The sequence below is a fragment of the Ailuropoda melanoleuca genome, chromosome 7 (genome assembly GCF_002007445.2).
Source record: "Ailuropoda melanoleuca isolate Jingjing chromosome 7, ASM200744v2, whole genome shotgun sequence".
Classification (NCBI taxonomy): domain Eukaryota; kingdom Metazoa; phylum Chordata; class Mammalia; order Carnivora; family Ursidae; genus Ailuropoda; species Ailuropoda melanoleuca.
Window position 1 is genome coordinate 37296029 of NC_048224.1, and position 25997 is coordinate 37322025.

General features: G+C 43.4%; 1 protein-coding gene across 3 annotated transcripts; it reads right to left on the reverse strand.

Annotated features, from left to right (window-relative positions):
• Positions 1-368: 368 nt before the first annotated feature.
• FRRS1L (ferric chelate reductase 1 like) lies at positions 369-25891 on the reverse strand. 3 transcript variants are annotated; one of them, XM_019796741.2, is made up of 7 exons: positions 25789-25891; positions 24099-24191; positions 14183-14267; positions 11776-11914; positions 8479-8725; positions 5050-5113; positions 369-3123 (listed from the first exon to the last, which is right to left on the reverse strand). In XM_019796741.2, exons 1-7 carry the CDS (start codon positions 25874-25876, stop codon positions 3114-3116), a joined length of 726 nt encoding a protein of 241 aa, XP_019652300.2. In that variant the 5' UTR covers positions 25877-25891; the 3' UTR covers positions 369-3113. The 3 variants fall into 3 exon arrangements, with proteins under 3 accessions (XP_019652300.2, XP_034520129.1, XP_034520130.1); XM_034664238.1 differs by having other exon boundaries at positions 369-5113; XM_034664239.1 differs by lacking the exons at positions 24099-24191; positions 25789-25891 and adding an exon at positions 14561-14784 and having other exon boundaries at positions 369-5113.
• Positions 25892-25997: the final 106 nt, after the last annotated feature.

Sequence of the window (25997 nt, forward strand, 5' to 3'; positions counted from 1 at the left end):
AAATCTCAAAATCAATTGCAAGTGAACATTAGGTACACAATTATTATAAAACAAATATAACCCATCAGTGTCTATGTAAAGGCATAGTTTTTACAAAAGAGTATTTTGTAGACAGTCTCAAAAAGTATATTAATACTCCTGGAGCCAGACTGTTCAGCATATCAGCGTGACTATGGGAATAAGGCATGTGGAGAAGCTGCATTCACTCATCCAGGTGGCCGGGACGTTGTACGTGATGAAGTGGTAACTACTTTAGTGACCTGGGTGAATGCCACAACCACTGCAAAGAGTCACCCTAGAGAGTCACTCACCCTCCAGAAGGATGGAACCGAATAGCTATTTGCCTAATAACAAGCATCAGTACATTTTAAGTGACAAATCTCAAAGAGCTTGATGATGCACTTCAATGTTCAGTCTCCAGACATATTTAAAATCACACTAGCATAGCCACTATTTTTGTGAAAAGGAACTTATAATCAGGTTGTTTATTAAATACAAAAACAAGGACGTCCAACTTGAAACTAAATAACTGAATATCTGAATAAGGAATCTAAATACAAAATATGTATAGGTTCTATCAACATGCCACTTACTTAGTTAACATTAGCCTTAGTTTCTTAACTAAAAGTATAGACAAGTCAAACTGAACAGAGATACTTTATACATTCTTAACAATTCATATAATGTTGAGTGGAGGAGGCAAGGCTTAATAAAGGAATCCTTTCTACAAACTAAATTCCTATAAACTCAAAGGAAGTTTTGCCTGTAATATGCACAAGGTTTTTGAGTATTCAGGAGATCAGGAACAGGAACAATCCTGACAAAGACCTTCATAGGGGCTTGGCGTGTATCTATAGGCATTCATGTACAAACACACACAGAGCTCGTCATGTATGTACAAATATATATACACACACACTGAGGATAATCAAACTGTCCGCTAAACATAACCAGTTCTGTTTAGAGAACAAGGATATACACTACAATTATATACAACAAAGTATACACATCTCAGCATCTGGCCTAGTGAAGGGGTTTTCAAACATTTTTCCACTAGGATACACGAGGGAGATGCCTTAGTCACCTGTGTAAAAAACTCTCCCCTGGGCGTAACAGATTTAGATAATGCTTAAAAAGAAATCTACAGGGAAATAAATTACTCTGAAACATTGTAATCCCCACCATGAATTGCAATTCAATGGTACAAGTCATTCATGATCGCCACAGCTTAGAGATTATTAAAACTGCTGCTTACCCGGTTCCGAATTTACTGCAACAGAGCTGAGCAGCTGAAACAGAGACCGCAAAGCCTAAAATTCTCTACCATCTGGCCCTTTACAGAAAGTTTGAGGACCCCAGGCTAGGCCTGAGAATGACACACAGCCTCAGTGGTAACATCTTGGAAGCACAAAATCCAGAATATAGACAGTAAACTTTATTACAGAAGTTGTAACAAAAACTGTCTGGGATGAAAAATCCATCCCTGAGTTGTCCGAACTTCCCGGTGTCCTTAATGACAAAAGCTACCTTAAATTAAGATCATTAAATATGGCTCCTGCATTTTGTCTGAAATCATGGTTATAAATTCAGCTCTGAGACTACAGTGGAACAATAAAAGGGCATGGAGTTCCAAATGAGAAGACCTGGGGTTTTAGGCAAATCACTTCTAAAAATTAACTAAGACAAATATATTCTTTCAGTATTGTCCAATCTGTGCATTAAAAAAAAAAACCAACTATTAAAAGTCCTAAAATGGCTGATAAAGATTCTAAATGTTTCTGAGAAGAAATTTATAGAAAGAAAAATATACCTCTTTCCCCAAACAGAACTATAAAAGTCCTCTTACTTATTGTGAATCAGTAAAGGGGGGGATAAAGCACCTACCTAATTTGAGTGTGCATAGTGGGTTCCATTTCATAAATACCTAAATGAGTGTGCATAAAGACATGAATGTGTAGGAAGTCCTTTCACCTCCCTAGGTCTCAGCTGCCCCTTTGTAAGGTAAGTGCACTAGATTAAATGCCAGCACTGGTCATTTATGCCAAACGTCTAGCCTCAGTTTCTTCATCTGTAAAATTGGATTAATAATAGAATCTACTTCCTGTGGGGATTGTGAGGATTAAATGGGTTAATCCACAGAAGGTGCTTAGACCAGCTCTAAATACATTTAGCTGTTATGGTTCTACTTGGGCATTTTATAAAAACAAAACAAAACAAATACTGGTTAGGCATCTCCCCTGTGACAAGCACTATGTTAGGAAATGGGAATACAGAGATAAAACAGAAATTTATTCTCATATAAGGTGCGAATAAATGAAGTTGAAGTCTACAGAATTTTAATTTCAGCGTGCCTATAAACGAACGATCCTCTGGAATGAGTCAAATGCTGTTCTGCATTCCTGGTCTGTTAATTCTTATTTGCGAACAGTAATTATTGTCCAAAATATCAGTTAAGGTTCACTGCAGGGCAAAACAGCACCAACTTTCTATCAGTGTTTCAAAAGTTCAGTGTTTGCTAAAGAGATGGTTTATGGTTTGCTCACAGGTGGAAGAATGCACAAATGTTGGCCAGTCTGGCATTGTATACGAACCAAACAAACTTACCACGGAAGTAGAGTTTCATTTACTTTTTCTGTCCGACAAGTGTTTGCTGAGCACCTACAGTGTAGTGGTGTCTGGTACAACCATGAGTAGCAAGAAATGGTTCCCGCGTTGGGGAGCTAGCAAGGGAGGGTGAGCAAGCGATTGCAGTAAAGTGTGATGAGTAACAGGATGGGGAAGCCCAGTGTGCTGCTCGGAGCATGTGGAGGGGGCCTAAACCTATCTAGTCCAGGGGACTGGAGGAAGAGATACTGAAGCTGTGAGCTGAAAGATAAGCAGGAGTTCAGCAAGCACAGGAAGTGGGAGACGCCTGGGCACAGGCAACACCATGAGAGGTGAGTTGAGAACAGCTGTCTTGCGTGGGCATAGCCAGTGAGGAGTGGTGGCGAAAGATGCTTTTGGAGGTAATCAAAATGGATTGCATTTTACCCTAATGGCAATAGGAAGTCAGAGAAAGTTCTAAGCACGAATATGCAAGACTGGTCATCAAGTGGAAACGATTCGTGAAATAATTAGCTTGACCTGAAATGCAAGGAGAGGGAAAATGCATTAATGTATTCCTTCCCTGCCTGCTACAGAGGCTAGCCTGTCTCTCTTTAGTCTTAACCTATTTATAGCTGAAATACTATATACATAAGACAGTGAAGTATAAAAATATTTGCCTTCTTATTTACAAAGGGGGTGCCTGCATATTCTGTGTCCTCACCATGGAGCAACCACGATAGCGCGAAGGTGTGCACAGGCTTCCCTCAGCTGAGACTGGAGGGCGCAGTTCCAAGGCAAGGGCAGTGAGGTGGAGCCACAGACTTGAACCAGATGACCTGAGTTTGAATCCTACCCAGTTCTTTTGCTCACCTAATGTCATTTAACCTCTCTCCATCTGCAATGAGGATTATTTCTCCTACGTCACTTGGTAGACTATATGTCACGGAATCTGTGTTTCCCTTATTTTTGTACAGTTCCAGAATTTAAAAGCTCTCCCCCCAAGGTGGACTTTCACCCTGATGGTAAATTCCAAGGATGGCATTCGAAATCAGTCTCCAGTCTTGTTTAATCACAAAATCCACAAATCCAGCTCTAAAATAATGAAGGGGGCAAGTCAGAGGACTGCAAAACTCTACAGTGGAGATCCATCAGCAACTCAACGACACCCATAGACTCTTTTCCTCTTAGTGGGCTGTTGGCACAGAACTTTTGAACAAAGGAACATTCAGGTTCCTTTGAAAAAAAGGGAATGCGTTAAGTCAAGGCATTATGATAAGTTCTGCAGACTGCTGGTCCAGTTTACAAGTCTGAACATGTTGAACAGAAACTAGATGAACTCACTCTAGGGGTCATCTCCCATTTTCTGATTTAAAAAAGAAATGTCATCTTTAAAAAGTTCCTACTCCAAAGCTCCACAATCTCCAAAAATGTTAATTTATTTTCAAAATACCTTAAATCTTTATTAAGATGATTTGTCTATTATAATACATATTTAATCATACTCAGTGGATGTCGACTCTGATGACAGAATTAGCTATAACCACAGGTGAATTGTTTAATTTATAAAATAAAAGATAGAAGAGTCCAAATTCTAACCACTAAGAATGCCCTTATTTTTTTTTTGATCATTAATATAGTTTTACATCTTCAGGAACACTCACATTTCCATTTCTAACCTTTCCAAACAGCAATAAAAAAATACTTTCTCATAACTATTCACTGATGGAGAAGAAATTTCAAGAAAATTTCATTTTCTTATCGTTGTAATCTTTCCCATTCTCCCCATCAGCTGTGTAAATAGCCAAACACATTTATGGAAATTTGAAATCTCTTCTGCCTAAAAGGTTGATTGTGAACCAGGGCCATGTGGTAAAGTTCTTTTGAGTAATACTCCAAGTAACTCTCCCAAGCTGTAGTTGGAAGAATAAAGGTTGTTTAGATTCTGTATGCCTAGCTCTTTCTCTACCTTGTTATGTGTTATCTGACCAAGTGTAGCCAAGGCCATGTGGCTGTGGGTCACCCAAAAAGGTAGCTTTCCTCGACCCCAAATCCCATTCAGTAAGATGGCATTAATAATTTTCATCAAGCCAACTCAGCGATGTTATGAAGCTCAAATAAGAAAACACGTTTGAAAGTGCTTAGAAAAATTTGTAAGTACTTTCCAAAAGTATGGGATCAATATTAAACAATCCTCTTTGATTAGAAAAACAGCTTGCTCTTTCTTCCAAAAAACTGAAATTATAGGAATCTTTTTTTTAAATAAGAAAAGCTAAAATTATACTTCATATTCTTTAAAAATATATTTATACTAAGGACTTCCTAATCTGTTTAATATGTTGGCTTTGCAGCTGTGGTTAAGGGGTTCCCATCAATAAGTAGAAGGTCAGGGCAACAATGAGAAGCAAACAAAACGGAGAAGAGAAGGTTTGATAGGCAGCTGATGGCATAAAAATATCTTCATACTTGTAAATACTGACAACACGCTCTGAAGTCGGTGGTGAGTCTATGTCATGTCGGGTGATAGAGCCTTTAAGAAAGAAAGAAAAAGGAAGGGGACAGCAAAAAAAAAAAAAAAAAAAAGATTTAAAATGATATATGCAAACGACAGAAAGACTAGACAAGTCTTTAGCATTGAAAACATAAGCAGGGATAATAAAGATCTGAAATCAGGTATTAGAGCTATCATCGGAATTCTCTGTAATTGTACATACATAGAAATAGAAAGAACACAGAAATTACCTAAATTTACCCCCAGAAGACTGGCTCTCATGAATCCACACACCCACCACCAGCACAATATTACTGATCTCTCCATTTCACCCCGCTTTGATGCTTCTTAGTATTTATCGTATGAATGGTAACTTTCAAGGCCTCTGAGGAATTTTATCTTACTAATACCATAAGGAAAACTGTATACTGATTTCAAACATCAAGAGCTACTATTTTTTCTCCTCAAATATATCTTTTATATATGGATCGTCAACCACTCCTGACCTCACTATACTTGCTTCTAGACGAAGTCTCTGTCACCGTCCGTGATGCATGAAGTGGTGGCCGGCCCAGGTCAGACCGGAGAGTGTGTGGGTGTGCTGTGCGCGCGTCTGTATGGCTGACAGGCAGAGTGAGGTAGCACAAGGATTAGGATACCAAACAAGTGTTTGAACTAGGGACGTTTTCTCTTTTTAACCTGGTTAAACGTGTAAAGAGGGAAAGGCTGTGCACATGGGATGCTTAAGCTGAAGTTGATTCAAAGTGCCTGATCTCCTGAATAAGCCACGTGGAACTTGGGTTAGGTTGACTACAGGCGTGTGAGTTCAGTGCAAAGCTCTCTTGGAAACAGGGCTCGGAGTGAGTGTTTTTTTAAAGTCCTATCTGCTAGGGAAGCCCTGCCAAATTGGACGCGTTAATTCTTTCCACAGATCATTTTCTTTCCACAGATCCGTTCCCCCCTCCCATCTAACCTAACCACCCTCATTGGTCATGTACATGGGTTCCTAGGCTTAACCATGCACCCCCACTTCCCTTGAGGGAAACCTAATCCCATATCCCCTTTAAGCCTCAGCTTAAAGTGCAGCCCCTTCGAGAGACTTTAAGAGAATGGACAGGATTTGATCAATAGAAAGGGATTTAATCATAACGGGTGCACAAGCCTGTATATGGGGTAGGAATATGCCTGTTCTGTTTGAGGACAGTGAAAACACCCAGAGTCCTGGAGGGCTAACCAGGCAAAGTGGGATCAGACTTGAGGAAGGCCTGGAATGTTAGGCTATTATTCCATTTATGTCAGACGAAGACTTTCCCAAGTACAGCACTTTCCGGTTTGTAAAGGAACTTGAAGTACTTGTTTTCATTGAATGCTTACAATGATCCACTGAAGTTGGTATTCTCATCCCCCCATTTTAGATACAGAGAAAGTGGAGTTCAGAATTTAGAAGAAGGCTGAGTATAGCTACCAACAAGGAAAAACCCACACTCAAATCTAAAGTTTTAGGCTCCAAATCCCATGATTTTAAGTGGGTTCATTTCTCCAGGCTGAGATAACATTTATATCTGTGAGTACTGAAAGTACTCACAGATATAACTGCAAATCCATTATTGGGTTCCTGGGAAATAAGCAAATGGGAAAGGTGTCACAAATCCAGCGCCATTCAGATGCTCTCCCCATTAGAAACAGGCCAAAAGGAGAGCCTGGATGGCTCAGTCATTAAGCATGTGCCTTTGGCTCAGGTCATGATCCCAGGGTCCCCGGACTGAGCCCCGCGTTGGACTCCCTGCTAGGCGGGAAGCCTGCTTCTCCCTCTCCCACTCCCCCTGCTTGTGTTCCCTTTCTCGCTGTGTGTCTCTCTCTGTCAAATAAATAAAATCTTAAAAAAAAAAAAAAAGAAAAAGAAAAAGAAAAAAAGAAACAGGTTAAAGAGAAAGGGGGGGTCACCTGCGTGGCTCAGTCAGTTAAGCACCTGCCTTTGGCTCAGGTCATGATCCCAGGGTCCTGAGATCGAGCCCCACATAGGACTCTGTGCTCAGCGGGGAGTCTGCTTCTCCCTCTCCCTCTGACCCTCCCCCGCTGCTCATGCTTTTGCTAGCTCAAGAAAGAAACAGGCAAGGAAGGTATAAAATCTCCAGACCAATCAATGGGAACACTTCGAAGAAGAAGAAAAAGATAAAAAGAAAAACAGATCAGATTAGGCAACTGAGAGCTGATAAGCACATAGCAGACAAAGAGCAATTGCTAAGAGCCAGGATGAGCTGTTCTCCTACAAGGACCATAAACAACTCCCTTCCATTCTTAGGCTGTTAGGCTTGATCAGCCAGAAGGAATGCTGAAAGACACCATGTAACTTGATTTTGGCAGCCTCCAAAAGGTCTCATGATGTCTTTGGGTCTTTGTGGGGGATCTGCTGAAGAGCCTTGCCAACCAGAGTGAGGTTGTCAATGAGCCGGCATCCACTGGGAAGCTGGTTACAAACGCAGAATCTGAGGTCCCACCCCAGACCTACTGACACTGCATTTTTATGATACAGCCAGGCAATTCCTGTACACATTAAAATTTGAGGAGCAATGGGCTAAATCATAGGGTAATTTGGTGATCTGTGACTACCAGAATAGTCATAAAGTGAACACGAATGGGATCCTTCAGTCTCTACAGAAGTCTCCAGATGTCCCTTCCTGTTCAATATTTTTTATATTTATTTCTCTCTCTCTCCTTTTTTAAAGATTTTATTTATTTATATGACACAGAGAGAGCACAAGCAGGGGGAGCAGCAGGCAGAGGGAGGGGGAGAAGCAGACTTCCTGCTGAGCAAGCAGCCCGATGCAGGGCTCAATGCCAGGACCCTGGGATCATGACCTGAGCCGAAGGCAGACGCTTAACCAAATGAGCCACCCAGGCGCCCCATATTTATTTATTTTCAACAGTTTCTATATTTAGAGCATAAGAGCTAAGAGTACTCACTGACTTTGAAGTCAGTAGGACCTAGGGCTGAATTTTAGTTCTTCCATTAATTAGTTGTATAGCCTTGAGCAAGTTCCGTAATCTCTCTAAAATGAGGATGATAATATCCATACCTCTCAAGGAGGTGGTGAGGAGTAAATGGGAATGTTGTGAGAACTTAATACAGCACATACCCCACAAATAGCGGACAGATGATCCATTCCATTAAGCATAGAGCTCACCATATACTACCTTGTACTGTGTCACCTATGTACGTGTATTCCTTGTCCATTTGTATGTCTATGTGCACAGAGGGTCCATTACAACTTCCTAAAGGCAGGATCCTATCTCCTTTTTCTTTTACGCTATCCAAACGGCTTATTGCTCCCTTGCCCAATAAAGAATGAACACAAGCAAAGCAGTGTCTGCAGTTTAATCCAGATGCCGAAATGTAAGCTTACCCTGAATGGCTGGACCCCAAGCAAACAGGTAATACCAACTCAGATGCAGATCGACAATTGTCTCATCTCTGGGAACGTTCACGGGGCGTTTAAATCTGCAGGTGACCCGATTGTTCTCAAAGACTCCTTCTTCATCTCTGGCAGGATTTCTCTGGATCTCCTTTGCCCACTGGCCTACATTATAGAAGTGCTGTATGCGGACCCTCCCGTTGTCATCGTGGACACAGGCCATGACGTCATCACCACCCTACCATGAAAAATGATGAAGGGAAGAGTCAAAGGTGTGTCTTTTACAAACATCTCTGCTAAAAAGAAGTTCCGCTCAGATATCCACTTCATCTCTGTAATTTGAAATCCCACCCCCAAAATTATTTTTATTAAAAAAGCTTTAACCAAGTGACCGAAGTTAGCATGGCAAGAGCGGACATGTGCCTCCGGACGTGACGTTCAAAGAACACATCACCAGCTATTTAGTATTCCTGCTGACAATACAAACTGAACCTAAGCCTGAAGAAACAAACAAACCCAAACTGAGAGTCATTCTACAAAAAATGGTTATAAGTATTACAAAAAGTACTTGTAATCTTCAAAAGGGCCAATGTCATGAAANAAAAAAAAAAAAAAAAAAAAAAAAAAACCAAAAAGGGGAAGAAACGATTTCAAAATGAAGACTAAAGATTCATGACAACTTAGAGTATTCCTAGACAGAATCTTAAGTCATAAAAATAGAATTTCTATAAAGGGTAGTATTGGGACAACAGGCAACCCTGGAAAATGGACACTGTGTTTGATCATACTATCATACTAATGTTAAACTTCCTGACTTTAATAAGTAGATTGAATCTCCAAACTTTCCAGAAAATAATAAAAATAATAGAAAGACGCAGAAGCAACAGCAGGGGAGAGAGAGAAAGCATGTATGGCAAAATGTCATCATTTGTAAAAAAAATAAAAAAGAAAGTTCTGGAAGTAGACAGTGGTGATGGTTGTACCTGTGAACATAATTTATGCCACTGAGGTGCACATTTTTAAATGGTTAAAATGGTAGATTTTACGTTATGTACATTTTACCACAATAAAAAGAAAGTTATTCAGTGAATCTGGGTGAAGCATACGTGTACTGCACTATCCTTGCAGACAGTCTGTACATTTAAGTTTTTTAAAAACAGGTCCAAAAAATGCGGCACCTGGCTGCTTCAGTCGAGGACTCTTGTCCTCGGGGTTGCAAATTCGAGCCCCACTCTGTATGTAGAAGTTACTTAAAAATTAAATCTTAAAAAAAAAAAGCAGGTCAAAAAGTTGAAAGTGTTCATCGACTATAATGAATGTACCACTCTATGGGTGATGCCGATAATGGGGAAGGCTATGCATGTGTGCGGGCAGGGGGTATATGGAAATTCTCTGTCTCCTCTATTCAATTTTGCTGTGAACCTAAAATTGCACTAAAAATAAAATCTCATTAAAAAAAAATAATGTACCATTTCAAAAAAGAAAAGTTTAAGGCTATTAAAAAAGGGGTTCCATTTAGCTTTTCCTTTACATCAGGTTTTGAAAAAATTTTCATCTGTGCTTCTTCTTGAAATAAGAGGAGAAGAAAAGAGAGACTTATCTGTTAAAGGCCTTCAGACAGCAAAATGTCAAAGATAGGGGCGCCCGGGTAGTGCAGTCGGTTAAGCGACCACCTCTTGGTTTTGGCTCAGGTCATGATCTCAGGGTCCTGGGATAGAGCCCTGCATTGGGCTCCGTGCTCAGCAGGGAGTCTGCTTGAGGATTCTCTCTCCCTCTCCCTTGCCCCTCCCCCCACTCATGCTCTCTAAAATAAACAAATCTTTTTAAACAAATGTCAAACATAAAATTCGAATGCCCCTTACTCAACCTCCCTCCTCTGAGCACCCTAATCTTAACAGCTACACCATGAGCACAAATGCATTCTAGGACAGGAAATGGTCATTCACATTAAAAGCCAGCTTCTGGGATGGCATGCACCTGCTGTTTCTCTCACTGACCCTAAAGGAGGAGATAAGAGATGCAGATTCATATCCATGCAGTCTTACCAGTTAGGCCCATTGTCTTACTGCCTGGACTGGCTTTGGTGGAAGCTCATCCTTTTGGTGACCTTTCCAAGAATAAAGCCTCCAGAGTTCTGACTGCTTAGCCTGATTCCCCAGTCTCTACTTAACACCCACCTACAACCTATCTCCAATCCACTAGAGAACACTGACAGTGCTACCTTCAAAGCATATCCCAAATCTGAGCATGTCTCGCCACTGCCACTGCTGTAAGCCAGTCTGAGCTGGCCTCCTCTCATTCCAAGAGCCTCAAGAGAGGCCAGGCGAAGAGAAGAAGTCTCCTCCTGGCAGAGCAGCAGCCTCTGCAAAGGCACAGGGGCCCAAGAAAGTCTGCCTGCCTGGGAAGCACCCTGGCACAGTGAGATGGCAATGATGGTATTACAGAGGGAAGAGGGAAGAAGACAGCAGAGGCACAGAGAGAAGCAGAGGTAAGACACGGACAGCTGCCTGGGATCCGCACTCCCTGCCTGGTCCTGCTCCGGGTTCCTGGTCTTTCTGAGGTCCAGAGGTGTTCCTGCCTGTGCGTCCTGTAGGAGACTGAATTGTTGGACTCGATTCTTCATTCCCTGGTAGTAGTAGTACATACCCGCCCCTTCACAGGGCCTCTTGGGAAGGGGAGTGAATGTCCTTATCCCTCCGTTCTGGGCTTGGCTGCGTGACTTACTTCGGGCAATGAAATGTTAGCAGATGTGACGTGAGCAGAGGTTTGAAAAAGGCTTGGAGGGCTCTTGCCCTTCTGTCTCTGCCATGAAAAACAACATGCCTCGGTAGCTGCTGGTTCCAGAATGATTAGAGAAAACCCAAATCCAACTCATGGCCTGGAGCCAAGCTCAGCTGAACCCTCGCCAATTCAACACACGTGAACAAGGAATAAATGCTTATAAGACGTGCGGTTTGGAGGCTCTCCTGCAGCATTACTGCCGCAATAACTAATAAATGCAGGTACCACGAGATACCTCGTATTCCCATAACCAACACTCCCGTTCTGTTTAAGCTAGCTTGAATTTTTTTTAACTTGCCATCAGAGAGCTTTAACTAATATAATCGTTATACTGCTTTTATCCATGTATTTCCTTTGCTTTGAAAAAGAAAAAGAAATGTTAGAAATTACACATTTAACAGTGGCATGGTAGCTTGGAGAAACCATGCCCATTCTCCCAAATCTTAAGTAGCANGCAAACAAAAAAAAAAAAAAAAAAAAAAACTCTTATTATGATTTGCATCTTACCATTTTCTTGTCTGAAGAGAATCCGACTGCTACCCAACCATCTGTGTCAGCGCTCAGCTCAAATTCCACATCGGCCCCTATCATCCGGTAGCTGAGGAAATAGTCACAGGTCTCCGCGTTACAGCCCGGCTTGCCGTATCTATAGGATAGATTGAAACACAGCACCGCCGCGTCATCTTCTTATTCACAATACGTTAAGAAGGCAACAACGTATCACGCAGAGCGAAGCAAGATTACCAGATAAATGAGATCTTTGCTACCAGGGATCTGAAAACCACAGTTTCACTTGGGGGAGACCGTGGAAAATATCTGCTCCTTTTTATCCACGTACAACCTGAGGACTGGAGATGGGACGGGGCTTGCTTGCACGGTGAGTCAGTAGCTGCAAGAGGACTTCAACCTGCCCCTCCACTCCCAGCCAGTGTTCTCAACATTATATTAGAGTTTCTCGGCTATTTGCTATTACTGAGTTATTTCTGAATCCCTTTCAGAGGAAGACATTCCCAGAGTTAATAAACTGTTTTTGTGAATGAAATGTGTGCTAATTATTTTTTAATTAGAAATTTTCATATGACTAAATTAACAAAAACTTAACAAATTAAACATAAATTAAACTACAAACCCAGGAACATTGAAATTCTCAGCATTCCTGTGATGGATGGTGTAGTCTTACTGAAGGCAGATTTTGCTTACCTGCACAGGGTGTCTCTGACTACACTGTGCGGGGTCTCTGGGTTGAGCACGTTCTTACTACTAAACAAGATGCCACTTTCCTCCACTTTTATCTGTTTGAACGCCTGCAAAACCCTCATACGTACATCAAATGAATACCCCATCTGGTATTCACTGAGCATGAACGCATCATTGATGTATAAAATCTGCCTTGGCTCTCTCAGGCTATCACACAATTACAAACTGGGACACCAGAGTACTGAGCAGTATAAACTGGTTATCCAAATAATCCGATTATGCATACATGCATCATTTTAAGGGGCATGATTGAAATGGAAACACAAATTTAGATTTTCTTCCAGGGGACTATGGATTCTTTATGAATCAGAAAGCCCTAGAGAGAGGGACACTGTTTTACACCATTTTCAGAAGAACAGAAAACTGTAGCAATGGGCGGGACAAGGGAAGCTCAGGTGGAAGGTATCTGAAAGAACAGGGTAGAAGACTGCTAAGTATTGACTGAGGAGGGAGGCAAGGAACATGCCAGTAGGCTGGCAGGAACCCTGAACGGCTGGGAAGAGATGTGAGCTCAGGACAATGTAGAATCGGGTGAAAATGCTGGATGGGTGTAAGGAAAGCTAAAGGAGGAACAAATGGGCCAGAAAACAAGTCACCCAGAAGACAGCAGATACTGAAATTCCTTCCCTTCTTGAAAATGTCCTCCAGTCACCAGACTTAACATTCCTGGCCATCTTTCTCAATCATAGTATTATTTGGATTCTTAAAAATTCCTAAGTGGGGCACCTGGTTAAGTGGCTTCTTTCAGCTCAGGTCATGATCTCAGGGTCCTAGGATCGAATCCCGCATCAGGCTCCCTGCTCAGCGGGGAGTCTGCTTCTCCCTCTGCCCCTCCCCCCTGCTTGTGCTCTCTCTCTCTCTCATTCTCTATCTCAAATAAATAAATAAAATCTTTTTAAAAAATTCCTTAGAAATATCCTTGTAATCCAAAGAAAACTCAAAACCCCTTTATTTGATTTTATTCTCCTTGGACCTTGAGCACCGAGCAAAAGAAAAAAATTCAGAACTTTCAGTGCAGTGGCCATCGCAACCTTTACTCAAGGACAATTTATTTTAGGAAATAACAGTTTCAAAGAGGCGGCCTTTTCCAACAAAGCGGAGCTGTCTGGATGGGAGGCTCACTGTCTTTACTAGTGTTTGCTAGCTCCGGCCCACCGTGTCTTCATAGAGCACAACTAGTAATCACGTGGGGACTCCCTAAACCGGAGATAACAAGCTCGCTACAATCATCAGTGTTCATGGCTAGTTAGTATCATCCAGATATCCCTAAGTCATGACTCTTTATTTGAAACGGAATTGGGTCTTAGACGTGTCTATCATGGTCTGTCCCCTCACAGCCCTGCTAATAAGACATAGCCCGTGTCATGTGATTCTTTTTCATACAGCCAACCGGTCAGAAGTAGATACCTGGGCCGAAGGCAGTATGGTCATAAATGAAAAACCAGAGAAGAATGTTCCAGTGCCAAGTAGCATTCAAGAGCTTATGGCCTCTAAGACTGATAGCTGGGGTGGCCATCGGAAACAGGCCACACCCCTGTTGAGACTATGAGGGGGTGCAGGCCCCAGATTAGAATGAGCTGTATGCGACTGAAATACTACCTTGAGAAGTAAATCAGTGCCTTAGCCTTAAAGTTATCCGACTCGCAGATCTACCAACCTAAAGCATCCCTTAGTTTTTCCACAGTCATCCACTTTGATTTTGGCAAATGGGTCCACAGGAGGAGCAGTAGGGAAAGGGTAACCTAGACAGCGAGAATAAACAATGGTTAGAAAATCCAGCGACAGCTTTTCCAAGGAGAAATTTTTCTTTGTACTATGTTGACTACTTTCTATCACACATGTCTAGATATAGTTAGGGCCTCCGTAAAGGGCTTTGTGTAAGCTTAATCACCCTCTTCATGGGGGGCGGGTGTAGGGCACACATCTTTGAGCTAGTTTTACATGTAAACTGAGAATTATGTGGCCTTTCCCTCATTTTACAGGCAGGGAACCTGAGGCAGAGAGGTGGCATAATTTCATACAACCACAAGCTCACCATCATCCCTGGGAGTGCGAACATCACAATTTTCACACAATACCCATGCTCTAAAAGGAAAAGAAGTCAACAATGAAATATTTGTATATTTGATAGGGGTTTTCCATTTATACCTATACAGAATAATAGGATTTTCCCGTTTCTCTGAACTTCCATTTGTCATTAGGCTGTAGAGGACATTTTCCTAGCTCGAGAAATTCTTCAAGCACATCGTTTCTGACGGCTGAGTATCTTTCTTGTGAGATCACTTAACACCCTAATGCATTCAACCACGCACTGCAGGGCCGGCCTGCACTATGCTTCCAGTTTGCGACAGCAAGGTTTTCTCCCCGGCCGCTAACCCCATTCACACGGGAACCACGTGTGGGTCGTCTTGGGTTCTCTGTCCAGCGTACTGCTTGGCACTGGCCACTGACTACATGATTGTCAAAGGAATAACTAAAATCACCCACAGATATTAGGCAATGTAAATAAATATAAACTTGAGGTTTTGTTTACTTTGTTCCATTATGATGTGTGGGAAAGATGTTGGGGTCTGGAGCAAATGGCCAAGAAAGAATTCCTGAGACGTCTTTGGTGCAAAAAGGTGATTTTATGAAAGCACGGGGACAGGACCTGTGGGCAGAAGGAGCTGCACTGGGGTCATGAGGGTGGCCCATTATACACTTTCAAGTTGGGAGGGGGGGTTTGGGAAAGCACAAGCCTCCCAGGTATTTTGGAAACAAGGTTTCCAGGACCTTGAGGGGGCCAGCTATTGTTAGGAAAAGGTCATTTATTACTGTTTAGGGAAAACTCAGTCATGAGACCCTTCAGATGCATTATCAGTGGGGAGATAGAGGTCAAGGAAATTTCCAAAGGAATTTTTATATGTTAAAGTAGATTCAGGATCCTGGGGGTCGGGCTAAGAGTGCCTTTTGCCCTTAGCAACATACTAACATCGAGGCAGCTGAGTTCCTAGAGGAACGTCACTCTGCCTGTTTCAAGGACTTGTCAGTGCGCTGTAAGTAGTAAGGAAATTTTTCATCACATTAGATTACACTTAAAAAAAAAAAAAGCCGCTAGGCCACGCTTCCCTGGCACACATCTGTATACTTTGGACAGTTCATTTCTACTACCCTAGATCGTGATCACATGCTAAAATACAGCCCTAGTAGCTTTTAACCATCTTTAAGTAATTGGGCCAGGTGCATTACTTTTTCTTTTATGCTTATTCTATGCTGAGCCCTAAGTCTACTTCGGTACTCTAGACTGAGTCCGGCCTTGGACGAGTGTTCTGTTTTTGTCTTAACATTTACTGAGCAACTGCTTAATGCTACAAACTATATTAAGCATCTTCATATATGTTCTTATTTCTCACTACAATGCTGAGGCTATTTTTTTCTCAAAATATTTAGCCAAGAATGCTATGACTACTTATGTTTTAAAAATTCTATAGGTAACCGGGGCGCCTGGATGGCTCAGGCAGTGGAGTGTCAGACTCTTGGTTTCAACTCAGGTCCAGATCTCAGGGTCCCTGCCTTGGGCTCTGTGCTCAGCTGGGAGTCTGCTTGAGATTCTCCCTCTCCCTCTGCCCCTCCCCCTCACACAGTCTCTCTCTCTCTCAAATAAATAAATATTTTTTAAAAAATTCTATAGGAAACTGAAAAAGACAGTTTCTTATAATGTTGCTTCTCAATTTCCCCATCTTCTTCTGTTATCCTTACCACGTTGTAGCACCTAGAATACATTGGCACACAGCAGATTTCCATCTCAAACGCCAGTTATTATTACGATTGGATTACTATTACTATTAAGTTTTTGTAAACTGGACTCAGAGCTAATAACCATTGGGTGGGATCATCTCTAGAAGACTGGGTTTCTAGGCTCTAAATACTAGCAAGCTTTGAAACAAAACTCATTTATCAATGTACCAAACTAGCTTATTAGCGTTGGCAAAAGGCTTCTTAGGGCTTTTCTAGTGCTAATTTCCTATTCTCTTTTGTGCTTCTAAAACTTGGAATGAGAAATTGTTTTGCCAAATGCATATGGGCATATCTTTTCTCTTGCTTTGTAAGATGGTGTATAATAAAGAATTTGACGGTTTTTGTCCCTGATCCCTGGGAGAGAAGCTCTGAATCTTTGGAACTTCCCAGCAGGACTGACTTCGGTATTCATGAGCCCCTTGGGATCACACTTGAGCTTATGCTAAGAGATGAGATGACTCAGGGTGGGGGCTGGTCACCAGAAAAACCAAGCGTGTGACTCGTGTGACTCGAGGTTTGGGGCTGTCAGCTAGGCCCGTCTCCAGGGAGGGGTGGGAAGCTGGGGACTACATTTAATTATGTAACCAGTGGTTAAATCAACAATACCTATGTAATGAGACCCCAGTAGAAATTCTGGACACAAGCTCAATGCCACTTCCTGGTTGGTGAACAAACTAACACAGGGAAGGGTGACAAGGCTTGATTCCATGAGGACAGGGCATAGAGACTCTGCATTTGGGAGACCCCCAGACTTCACTCTATGTGTGTCTTTACCATCTGTTCCTGAATTGTATCCTTTATAGTAAGCACATTAGTGCTTCCCTGAACTCTGTGAAACATTCCAGTGAACTACAGAACCTGTGGGGGGTTGTGCGTAGCCCCAGGACGTGCAGCCAGTTGATCTAAAGTGAGAGCAGTCTTGCTACGGACCACCCCTCTAGCTTGTGAGGTCTGCACTAACTCTGGGTTATTAGCACCAGAATTTAATTTCATGATACTAGTTGGGACTGGCCGAATAATAAGTGCAGCAACATTACAATTTTTCCCTGAATTTAAATGATCTATTTGGCATAAATTATGTCTGGGCCGTGTGCCAGTATTTAAGCTCTTGTCTCTGAGCTACAACCCAGCCTTCTATGGCCAACTCTACGATGGGCTGAGCACTCTGCAAACCACATTTCTCCTTTGCCAGCTGGCTGGGCTCTGCCGAAAGGAAACATTGGAGGGAGGCTAGGAGGCAGGAGGAAAGAAAGACCATTCCTTCCAACTGGATTGCTGTCCAGTACACAAGTCCTCGGTGATCCTGCCTCAACCCTGCAGTGGCAAGCTGGTTCCAGCTTCCAGCTTTTTTGCTAGACTCCCCTAACCAGCCTTGTCATGCCCTCAAAGGAACCAGCAGCAGCTGGACAGAGAGCTCCATTCTAAGAGGATGGGCTGCAGTTTTGGGGGGTCTCTTGGCTGAGCTTCTAGATTCTCACAGCCTCAAGCCCTACTCTGTGCCCTGACCCCTCCCACCACCCCAGTCCTAGCGGCAGTAGCTTCTTCCCGCCTTTCCTGTCTCTGTGCCCCTTTTGGCTTTTCTACTCCCCCAACACCTACTTAGGTAGCTCTCTGGGCTGGTCATCCCGTTTAAAAAAAAAAAAAAAAAAAAAGCTTAGAACTGGTTTCTGTCTTTCTTTCTGATTGGATCTTGATGGCTAGAGACTGAACAGATTAGTCCTTGAATACTGACACAATGGATTTGCAGACTGTACCTTATCAGCCCTTCTCTTGGTAACTAGTTAGAGAGCAGTGTCCTTTAACAGGATGTTTGACACGCTCTGTACAATTGGACTGGCACATTACCTTGATGGCAGAATTTTAATTTTTAAGTATGTAGGTATACCAAATTAAATCGATGACCTTTCTTGGTTTATGGGACACTCATATCAGTCTATGCAAAGCCCATTTTCTATTTTCCCCTAATCTGTTCCTAAACCCACTTTCTTCCTGGTCTCGAGTATTTCCTGTGTATCCTTCTGCAAAGGCTGCAGGTTTTAACAAAATGAGCATGCTGACACATACATATTAGGGAAGCAATATTTTACTGCGATACCCTGAAAGGGAGGGTTGGGGGTAAGCTTCTCATCTGTGCCAGCTCCTCAAAGGACATGGAACTCTGCCTGCCCAGGGTGAGGTCCCGCCTTACCGTGAAACTCCTTTCATGTTCCCAAGAACACCATCCCGAAAGTCTTGCACGATTGCCTTACAAAACAATCACCAAACTGCCTTCCCCAGAGCTGAGCAGCTGAAGTGGAGGTTCCCGGCCCCATTTCTCACTAAGCCAGCAGCGCCACCCTGCCCCGCGGCCCGCAGCTGCACTGCCCTGGACACCCCGCGGCTGCGCAGGAGGTCTGGAAGCACCTGGGCAGAGCAGACTAGCAAGGGCCCAGCCTAGCTCCCCAGCCGCCGTCCCTATGTTTATTTTTATAAATGTGTACTCTTGAAAAGCAGACGGTTTGTGTATGCTTTTGATCTGCATAAACGACACTGCGTGGTACAGCTCTATTTATTATTTTCCTTTGGAAATCTATCCCTCTATGTAAACGTGAGACCTGTTATTACTCTTGACTGAATAGCACTCCGTGTGCATATAACCATCTTTTGTGAAATAACCTCCCAATTGCCTTCAATGTTTGCTTCATCGAATAATGATGAGATGAACTGCCTTACCTATGTTTCTCATGGACCTATGCAAGAGGTTTCTGTTTTGTTTCAGTAAACCCTGGAGAGCAATAGCTGGGTCACATCTTTAATTCCACAAAGCTCTGTGAGATTAGTATTCAGCCAAACTGCATGGGTTTACAATCCCATCCACAGCGCACCAGGTCCCCATCTCCCCTCCACTCTTGCCTGTACTTGGTATCACCTGACATTTTCAGTATTTCAATTTGTATTTCCCCCAAGTACTAATGGGGTTCAACATCTCTATATCTGTATTAGCCACTTGGGTTTCCTTTCCTATGACGCGTATATACATAATCGTTGTGCTTTTTTTTAAACTTGGTTTTCAGTCTTTCTCATGAGTGTGTATGTATATTCCTGATACTAACTCATTGTTGGTTTCAGATGCTGCATTTTTTTTCCCTTCCAGTCTGCCACAAATCTTACTTTTTTCTATGACAGTCTTCCTTGGACCAAAATCTTTAAATGTGATGTAGCTGGGGAAATAATTTTTCTTCTTTTGGTTTCTGCTGTTAGAGTCTCATCCCAGAGATTAATCTCCATTCTAAGGACATGAAGATCTTTCCCTACACACGTTTATTTATTAACTTTGTAGTACTGCCTTTCACATTTAGACCTGACCCATTTGGAATTTCTTTTTTTTTTTTTTATACGATGTGAGGAAAAGAGTTTTATTTTTCTCCCTACATTGACTCAATTTTTCTCAATGCCATTTACTTAAATAACTCATCTTTCCCCTAGCGATTTATTAGGACACCGCGATAAGTTACTGGTCCTCAGAGGAACGTAGGTCTATTTCTGGACTTTCTGCTTTGTTCTCTGGTTTATTTGGCTGTTTCTGAGCCAGGACCACACTATATGAATTACTGGGCTTTGTACCATATCTCAGCAATTCACAGAACTTGATTCTTCCATGTAAAGGATAGATACTAATTTGTCAAGTTCTCTCCCCAGATACTGTTGGGCTCTTGTATGGAACTGCGGTAAACGAACAGATGAATGGGAGGAGAGCTGACATTTTTATAACAACAAGTCACTCCTTCCAAGATCATGGTATATTTCCCATTTATTCATATTTTTTTATATCACTTAATAGTTAAAATTTTTTCTCCACACAGAACCAGGGCATTCTTTGTAAGGCAAAATTTGAACTGTTACAGATTTTTGTTGCTATTTTAGATACTATCTTGTTTGGACATTTTCTAGCTATTGCTGTTAAAAAAGAAGAGAGCTTTTGGTTTACGTACGCTGATCTTGTCTACAGTGACCTTACTGCATTCTCTTGCTTATGGATCTGCTGACTCTTTCCGATTTTCTACATAAATACTCCTATCAAGAGAGCTAAAAAACATATATTTGCATAAGGACTTGTACACAGATGTTCATGGCAGCATTATTCATAATAGCCAAAAATGGGAAACAACCCAAATATCTATCAATTGGTGAATATCTGTGGTTTCCTTTCTTGTCTAACTCCCAGACACTTTCTGTTCCTCTTCTGCAATCCCTTGAGCCTGTTTTGCCATCCTCCACTGGGTGGTTAATGGCTTCTGGTTTGCTATTTATTGCTTCTAATTGACTGCTTGGCTCACAGCCCTCAGGTATTAATTTAGTACTTGATTCCTTGAAGTTTTAACCAGCAGCTGTCGGCTCAGATCTGAGAGCTACTGCACCAACCCCTTTCTCTTTCTGGACTGCCTAAATCTTTTCTGCTTATCAGAGTCACAGAATGAAGTACAAAGGTCAATTCAGAAAATGCAAAATATGGAAAGCTCCACACACGTGTGAATGGCCATGGAGCAAAGCTTTTGCCGCGGCACTCCACCAGGAGGCAACACGCAGTTCCCCATGAAGTGCCTACCCCATTGGCTCCGAACCCCTTTCCTCAAGTCTGCCCACCAAAACACCTCGTTCAGCTGGTCCCACTGTACTTCCAAGTGCAGATCAACAGGGACCCTCTACTCCAAAGCGCTGGACACCGTGCACCATCTTATGCATAAAGTGAATCAACAAATCTATGTAGTTCTCTGCTACTTTCTAGCTGTGTGGCTTTAGCTAAGATGCTTAAATTTTTCTGTGGGTCCGTTTTCTGAACTCCAAGTGGGGCTAACCGCAGCATCTAAGTCACAGGCTTGCTGCAAGAATGAAAGTTAATATGGGTAAAGGACTGAGAAGAGTAACTGGCGCACAGTAAGCACTTACTCAAAGTTAGCCCCAGTTAGTGTAATTATCAGACTACATTCAAGGAGGATACACAGATAAACCAGAAGCAGGTTATTTACCTTTAGAGGACTTGCAGACTGGCAGGGTGATGAGTTAGGTATCCACATACAATACATGGTACTTGTAGGAAGAACACAAGGCAGATGAAGGAATTTGTGCCCTTACCCCAAGCTCTGTCCTTCTCTCTACTGTCTTAATAGCTCTTTCCCAAGTAGGAAAAAATGTGGTCAGAACTCGATCCGAAAAGGGCGACGTTTTAGGAATGGTCAGATCACTGCGCCTTAAAGATAAGCAGCAGTGAACAGGTTTCCTCTTTTCCTTCCAAGGCAGGGCATGGCTCTAGGGACAAGTCACTTACCACCTTCCACGAAACTGGCTAGTAAGGCTTCAGGGCATGCAGATCTTCACAGCAGGGGAGACAGAGCAGGAGGCTTTACTTGGGACTTGACACTAAGCCCAAAACACCCAATTTGGTTTTTTCAAAGAACCCTCAGAATACAATATTTGCCCATAATCATGAAGTAATCTGTTTTACATTCTGTTGCTCTGAATACATAGATTCTGTGTTAAGAACCTCAAGAGGAAGAGGGGTGAATGGTAGGATTTGAGCACCAGGACCCTATCCAAACTTTTTTTTTTTTAAGATTTTATTTATTTATTTGACAGAGATAGAGACAGCCAGCGAGAGAGGGAACACAAGCAAGGGGAGTGGGAGAGGAAGAAGCAGGCTCACAGCGGAAGAGCCTGATGTGGGGCTCGATCCCATAACGCCGGGATCACACCCTGAGCCGAAGGCAGACGCTTAACCACTGTGCCACCCAGGCGCCCCCCCTATCCAAACTCTTGATCATAGAGAGCAAAAGGTCAACGGTGGGGTTAGATTGTATGCAGTGAGAGAATATCCTCACTTAGTGGCAGGGGATAGGGAGAAGGAGAAAATCAGGGAAGGCTCCCTGAAAGAGGTGGCACTGGAGTTAGGAATGTCAGGACGGTTGTATAGGCTAAGACAGCGGGAACCCCTAAGAAGTCTGAAATCTAGCATAGTTAAGAGGTGCCTGGGTGGCTCAGTCAGTTAAGTGTCCAACTCTTGATTTTGGCTCAGGTCATGATCTCAGGGTCGTGAGATGGAGCCTTGCAATGGGCTCCTTGCTGGGTGTGGAACCTGCTTAAGATTCTCTCTCTCTCCCTCTGCCGATTCCCCCACTCCTGAACTCTCTCTCCAAACGACAAAACAAAACAAAACAACCCTAGCATAGTTAAACCAAAATGTAAAATAAATTTTAAAAATGAACATGTTTAGGGGGCAATTAAAGATACCAAATTAGCCAGTTTTCAGCCTCTGGCTTTGAGGGTCTTGGGCTATCAGGACACTGGAGAAATGGTTTCTAGACAGGATGGTAATGGACAGTGGGCTCTCCAGAAGTTTCAGTGAATTCTCCATCTCCATTAGTCTAATTCCCTTTTTTGTATTTACATACTACCAGGCCATCTTCATTGAAAACAGTTAGTTGGCTACTTTGAACCTGAGAAGGGGGTCCCCTGGATAGAGGTAACACAGAGTCCAATCACTAGAAAAAGACAGCCCCATTCGTGCTGATAGAAAGAAAGAGTAGTTTTTAGGGCGCCTGGGTGGCTCAGTCAGTACGCATCTGCCTTCACCTCAGGTCATGGTCTCAGGGTCCTGGGAGCCTCTTTCTCCCTCTACCCCCCCCCACCCCTCGTGCTCTCGCGCTCTCTCTCTGTATCAAATAAATAAATAAAATCTTAAAAAATAAAAAGAAGAGGGGCACATGGGTGGCTCAGTCGGTTGAGCATTTGCCTTCAGCTCGGGTCATGATCCCAGGGTCCTGGGAGCCTGCTTCTCCCTCTGTCTGCCACTCCCCCTGTTTGTGCTCCCTGTCTCTCTGTCAAATAAGTAAAAATAAAATCTTTAAAAAAAAAAAAAAAGGAGAAGAAAGAGTAGTTTAAAGGCGCTATTTCTACCTCTTCACTTGCCATGTCCCTCAAAATCAATCAGGGTCCCTCCTTTCTCCACTGAATTTATCCCAGGAAAATTCACCTCTCATTTCCCGAATCCATCAACTATTTTGAGCTTTCACGCTACTGGGCCTCACCATGGCTTGGGACACTGCATCCTGACACCCTCTTTCCCTTCACTTTCTGGGTTAGAACAACCAGCTGGGACATTTCCTGGGTCTGCTTCTCTCTCTCTGGGGGTACCCTTTAAGGCAATGTCACTGATTATTTCTAAGGATTTTGAGAAAGTCTCTATTCAGGATCTACAGGGCTAAAACCCAGGCCCAAGGCAACCTAGTGGAGGTGCTGCCCCTGAGAGGCTCCGCCCACAAATGTCCCCACTGGAACTCACCAGCTGGGTGAAGGATCTGCATTTGAAGATAGTGAAAGTGCTGGAGAGAAGAGAAGAAAGGACTGTGAAAGCCCCTGGTAAGCGAAGGGGAGGAGCCAGAAATGACTGTAAAAGGAAGCTGGGCCAAAGAGAAAATTCCAGATAAAGGAGTTGAAGCTTTATCCAGTGAGCAAGTTGGAACCATCATGGATTTCTGGGGGTTAGAGCTAAGCCTCAGGCTGCATGTGCAGAATGGGTGAGAGGGGCAAGCAGACAGACCAGGGATTTGTACACACACCGCGTGCCTTGTTGCCCTGCGGGGTCACCTCCCCTAAATGCCCTCCATCTTCTGGCTCATCAAAGTCTTTCATATTTCCTAGCTCGACTCTATAAAGCCCTCCTCACGGCTGCAGCCACCTGACGTCCATGTTCATAAAACCGTCTGGACTCTACAACTAAGTGCATTCTCTCTGTATATACAAAAGGACATACGGCATCTGACCTTGTTCTCCTCCGTCTGTTAGAGACATGTGCCCAATGAGAATATGAGCTCTCGGGTGCCACGTGTGAGTCACCTGGCAGCATGCAGGGCTGACTACGAACAGAATAAATATGTATTAGATGCTTTCAGAAACAGATGGGCTTTGAAATGTTTGTTCATTTCCAGAGTGATAGCTGCTGCTTCTGCTTGTCTGTCCCCGCCCACTCACCCGTCCCTCCTCCTCCCTGGCCACATGGCTGCCCAGCCAGAAGAGGACATTTCCCAGCTTCTCTTGCAGCTAGGTCATGTCATTATGTTCTTGCCAAAGGAATGTGAACCGCAGTGACCTGTGCAACCAGCCTAAAAGGTAATGGCCCGTCCCGAATTTCTTCTTTCTCCTTTCCTCAAGCTTGAACAAGGACATGCAAGCAACCCATCTTCTACCACACCTATGAGGGCAAAGCTTTACTGGATGGTGGAACAAGATGGAATGACCTTGTGGAACAGAGCTGTCCCAACTGCCCAGACCGGACAGACTTATGTGAGGAAAAAAATAAAGTACCTTATTTAAGCCAATATATGTAGGGGTCCCTGTTTCAGCACTTGAACCTCTACCCAACTAATATATTTCCCCAAATCCATCCTTTCCATTTCAATACAATAATTCCAACTTTTTAATTGGACATATTGCCTCTCAGTTAAAAGGCTACCTTTCCCAGCCTCCTTTGCATTTCCATGTGGCCACATTGTGGTCAATGAAGTACAACTGTTATATGGGATTTCTGAGTAAACACCTCATAAAGTAGTTAGTGACCTTCTTCCCACTTTCTCTTTCCCACTGTCTGGACAGTGAAGGTAGTGGCTGGAGATCAAGCAGCCATTTTGGACCACAAAGTTACATCCTAAGAGTTGTGAAGAAGCAGAAGACCAGGATCCAGGGTCTCTGATGAGCATGGAGCCCCCAATACCAGCCCAGACTACCTACGTTTAGATTTCTTTACATGATAGAGAAACTTCTATCTATTTAAGCTATTAATGTGTGCATGCTGTATGCAGCTAAACCGAATCCTTCGTAACAAATATACCCAGCATCATATCAGTTGCCGGGACATTGCAACCCCAATTTTATTCTTGCATATTCCTCTTAGCATAAGAATAGGAAAATCACTACTTTCCAAACTGCAGAAGAGGCCAGTTTCTAGTCCTTCTACACAGACTCAGCTCGACTTTTGTGCTCACTAAAGCAACTCCACAGGGAGGTCTGTAGCTGAAAAACCCCTAGTCTCTGGGCCTAGCAGCCCCCAACAATGGTGGCTCACAGTAGGGAACCCTAACATGTGTGATAACAGAAAAGAACTGGGATGGAAGTAGGGATGGAAATGTGCCCCAGCTCTGATGGCACGGCATTTAGCAGGAACAGAGCGCTGAAATGTTGGGGCCCTAGTCACTGCAAATTTAGGTCAATACAGACAGGGAGAAAATAAGACAACATCACTTTAAATGGTGATTTCTGCTTCCCACCAGCTTCCCCGATTTCACACACCCCAGGCCAGATGGCGGCCTCCTCCCCTACCACCCGTTACCCCAACCCCGGACAGGGAGAGTGGAGGCCAGACGCTAAGAACTGGAGGAGCCTAGGCACAGCCCCACCTGTCCGCAGCCTCCCAGGGCTCGTCTGACCACCTCCTTCTCCTGGCCTCAGTCTCCCTACCTGTAAAGTGGGCGGCGGGTGGAAGGCGCTGACAGCTCTTCGGGTGCCTCCTGCAGGCCGGCGGGGGTCTGAGCAGTGCGCTCCCCATCCCAGTCCCACAGTCCCAGAGCTACCTCCGTTGGCCTCCTTACCAAACAGCCCCTCCGCCCCGCTCCCGCGGCCGCCTCGGTCCCCCACCCCCACCCCGCGCCTCCCTCCCGCAGCCCCTC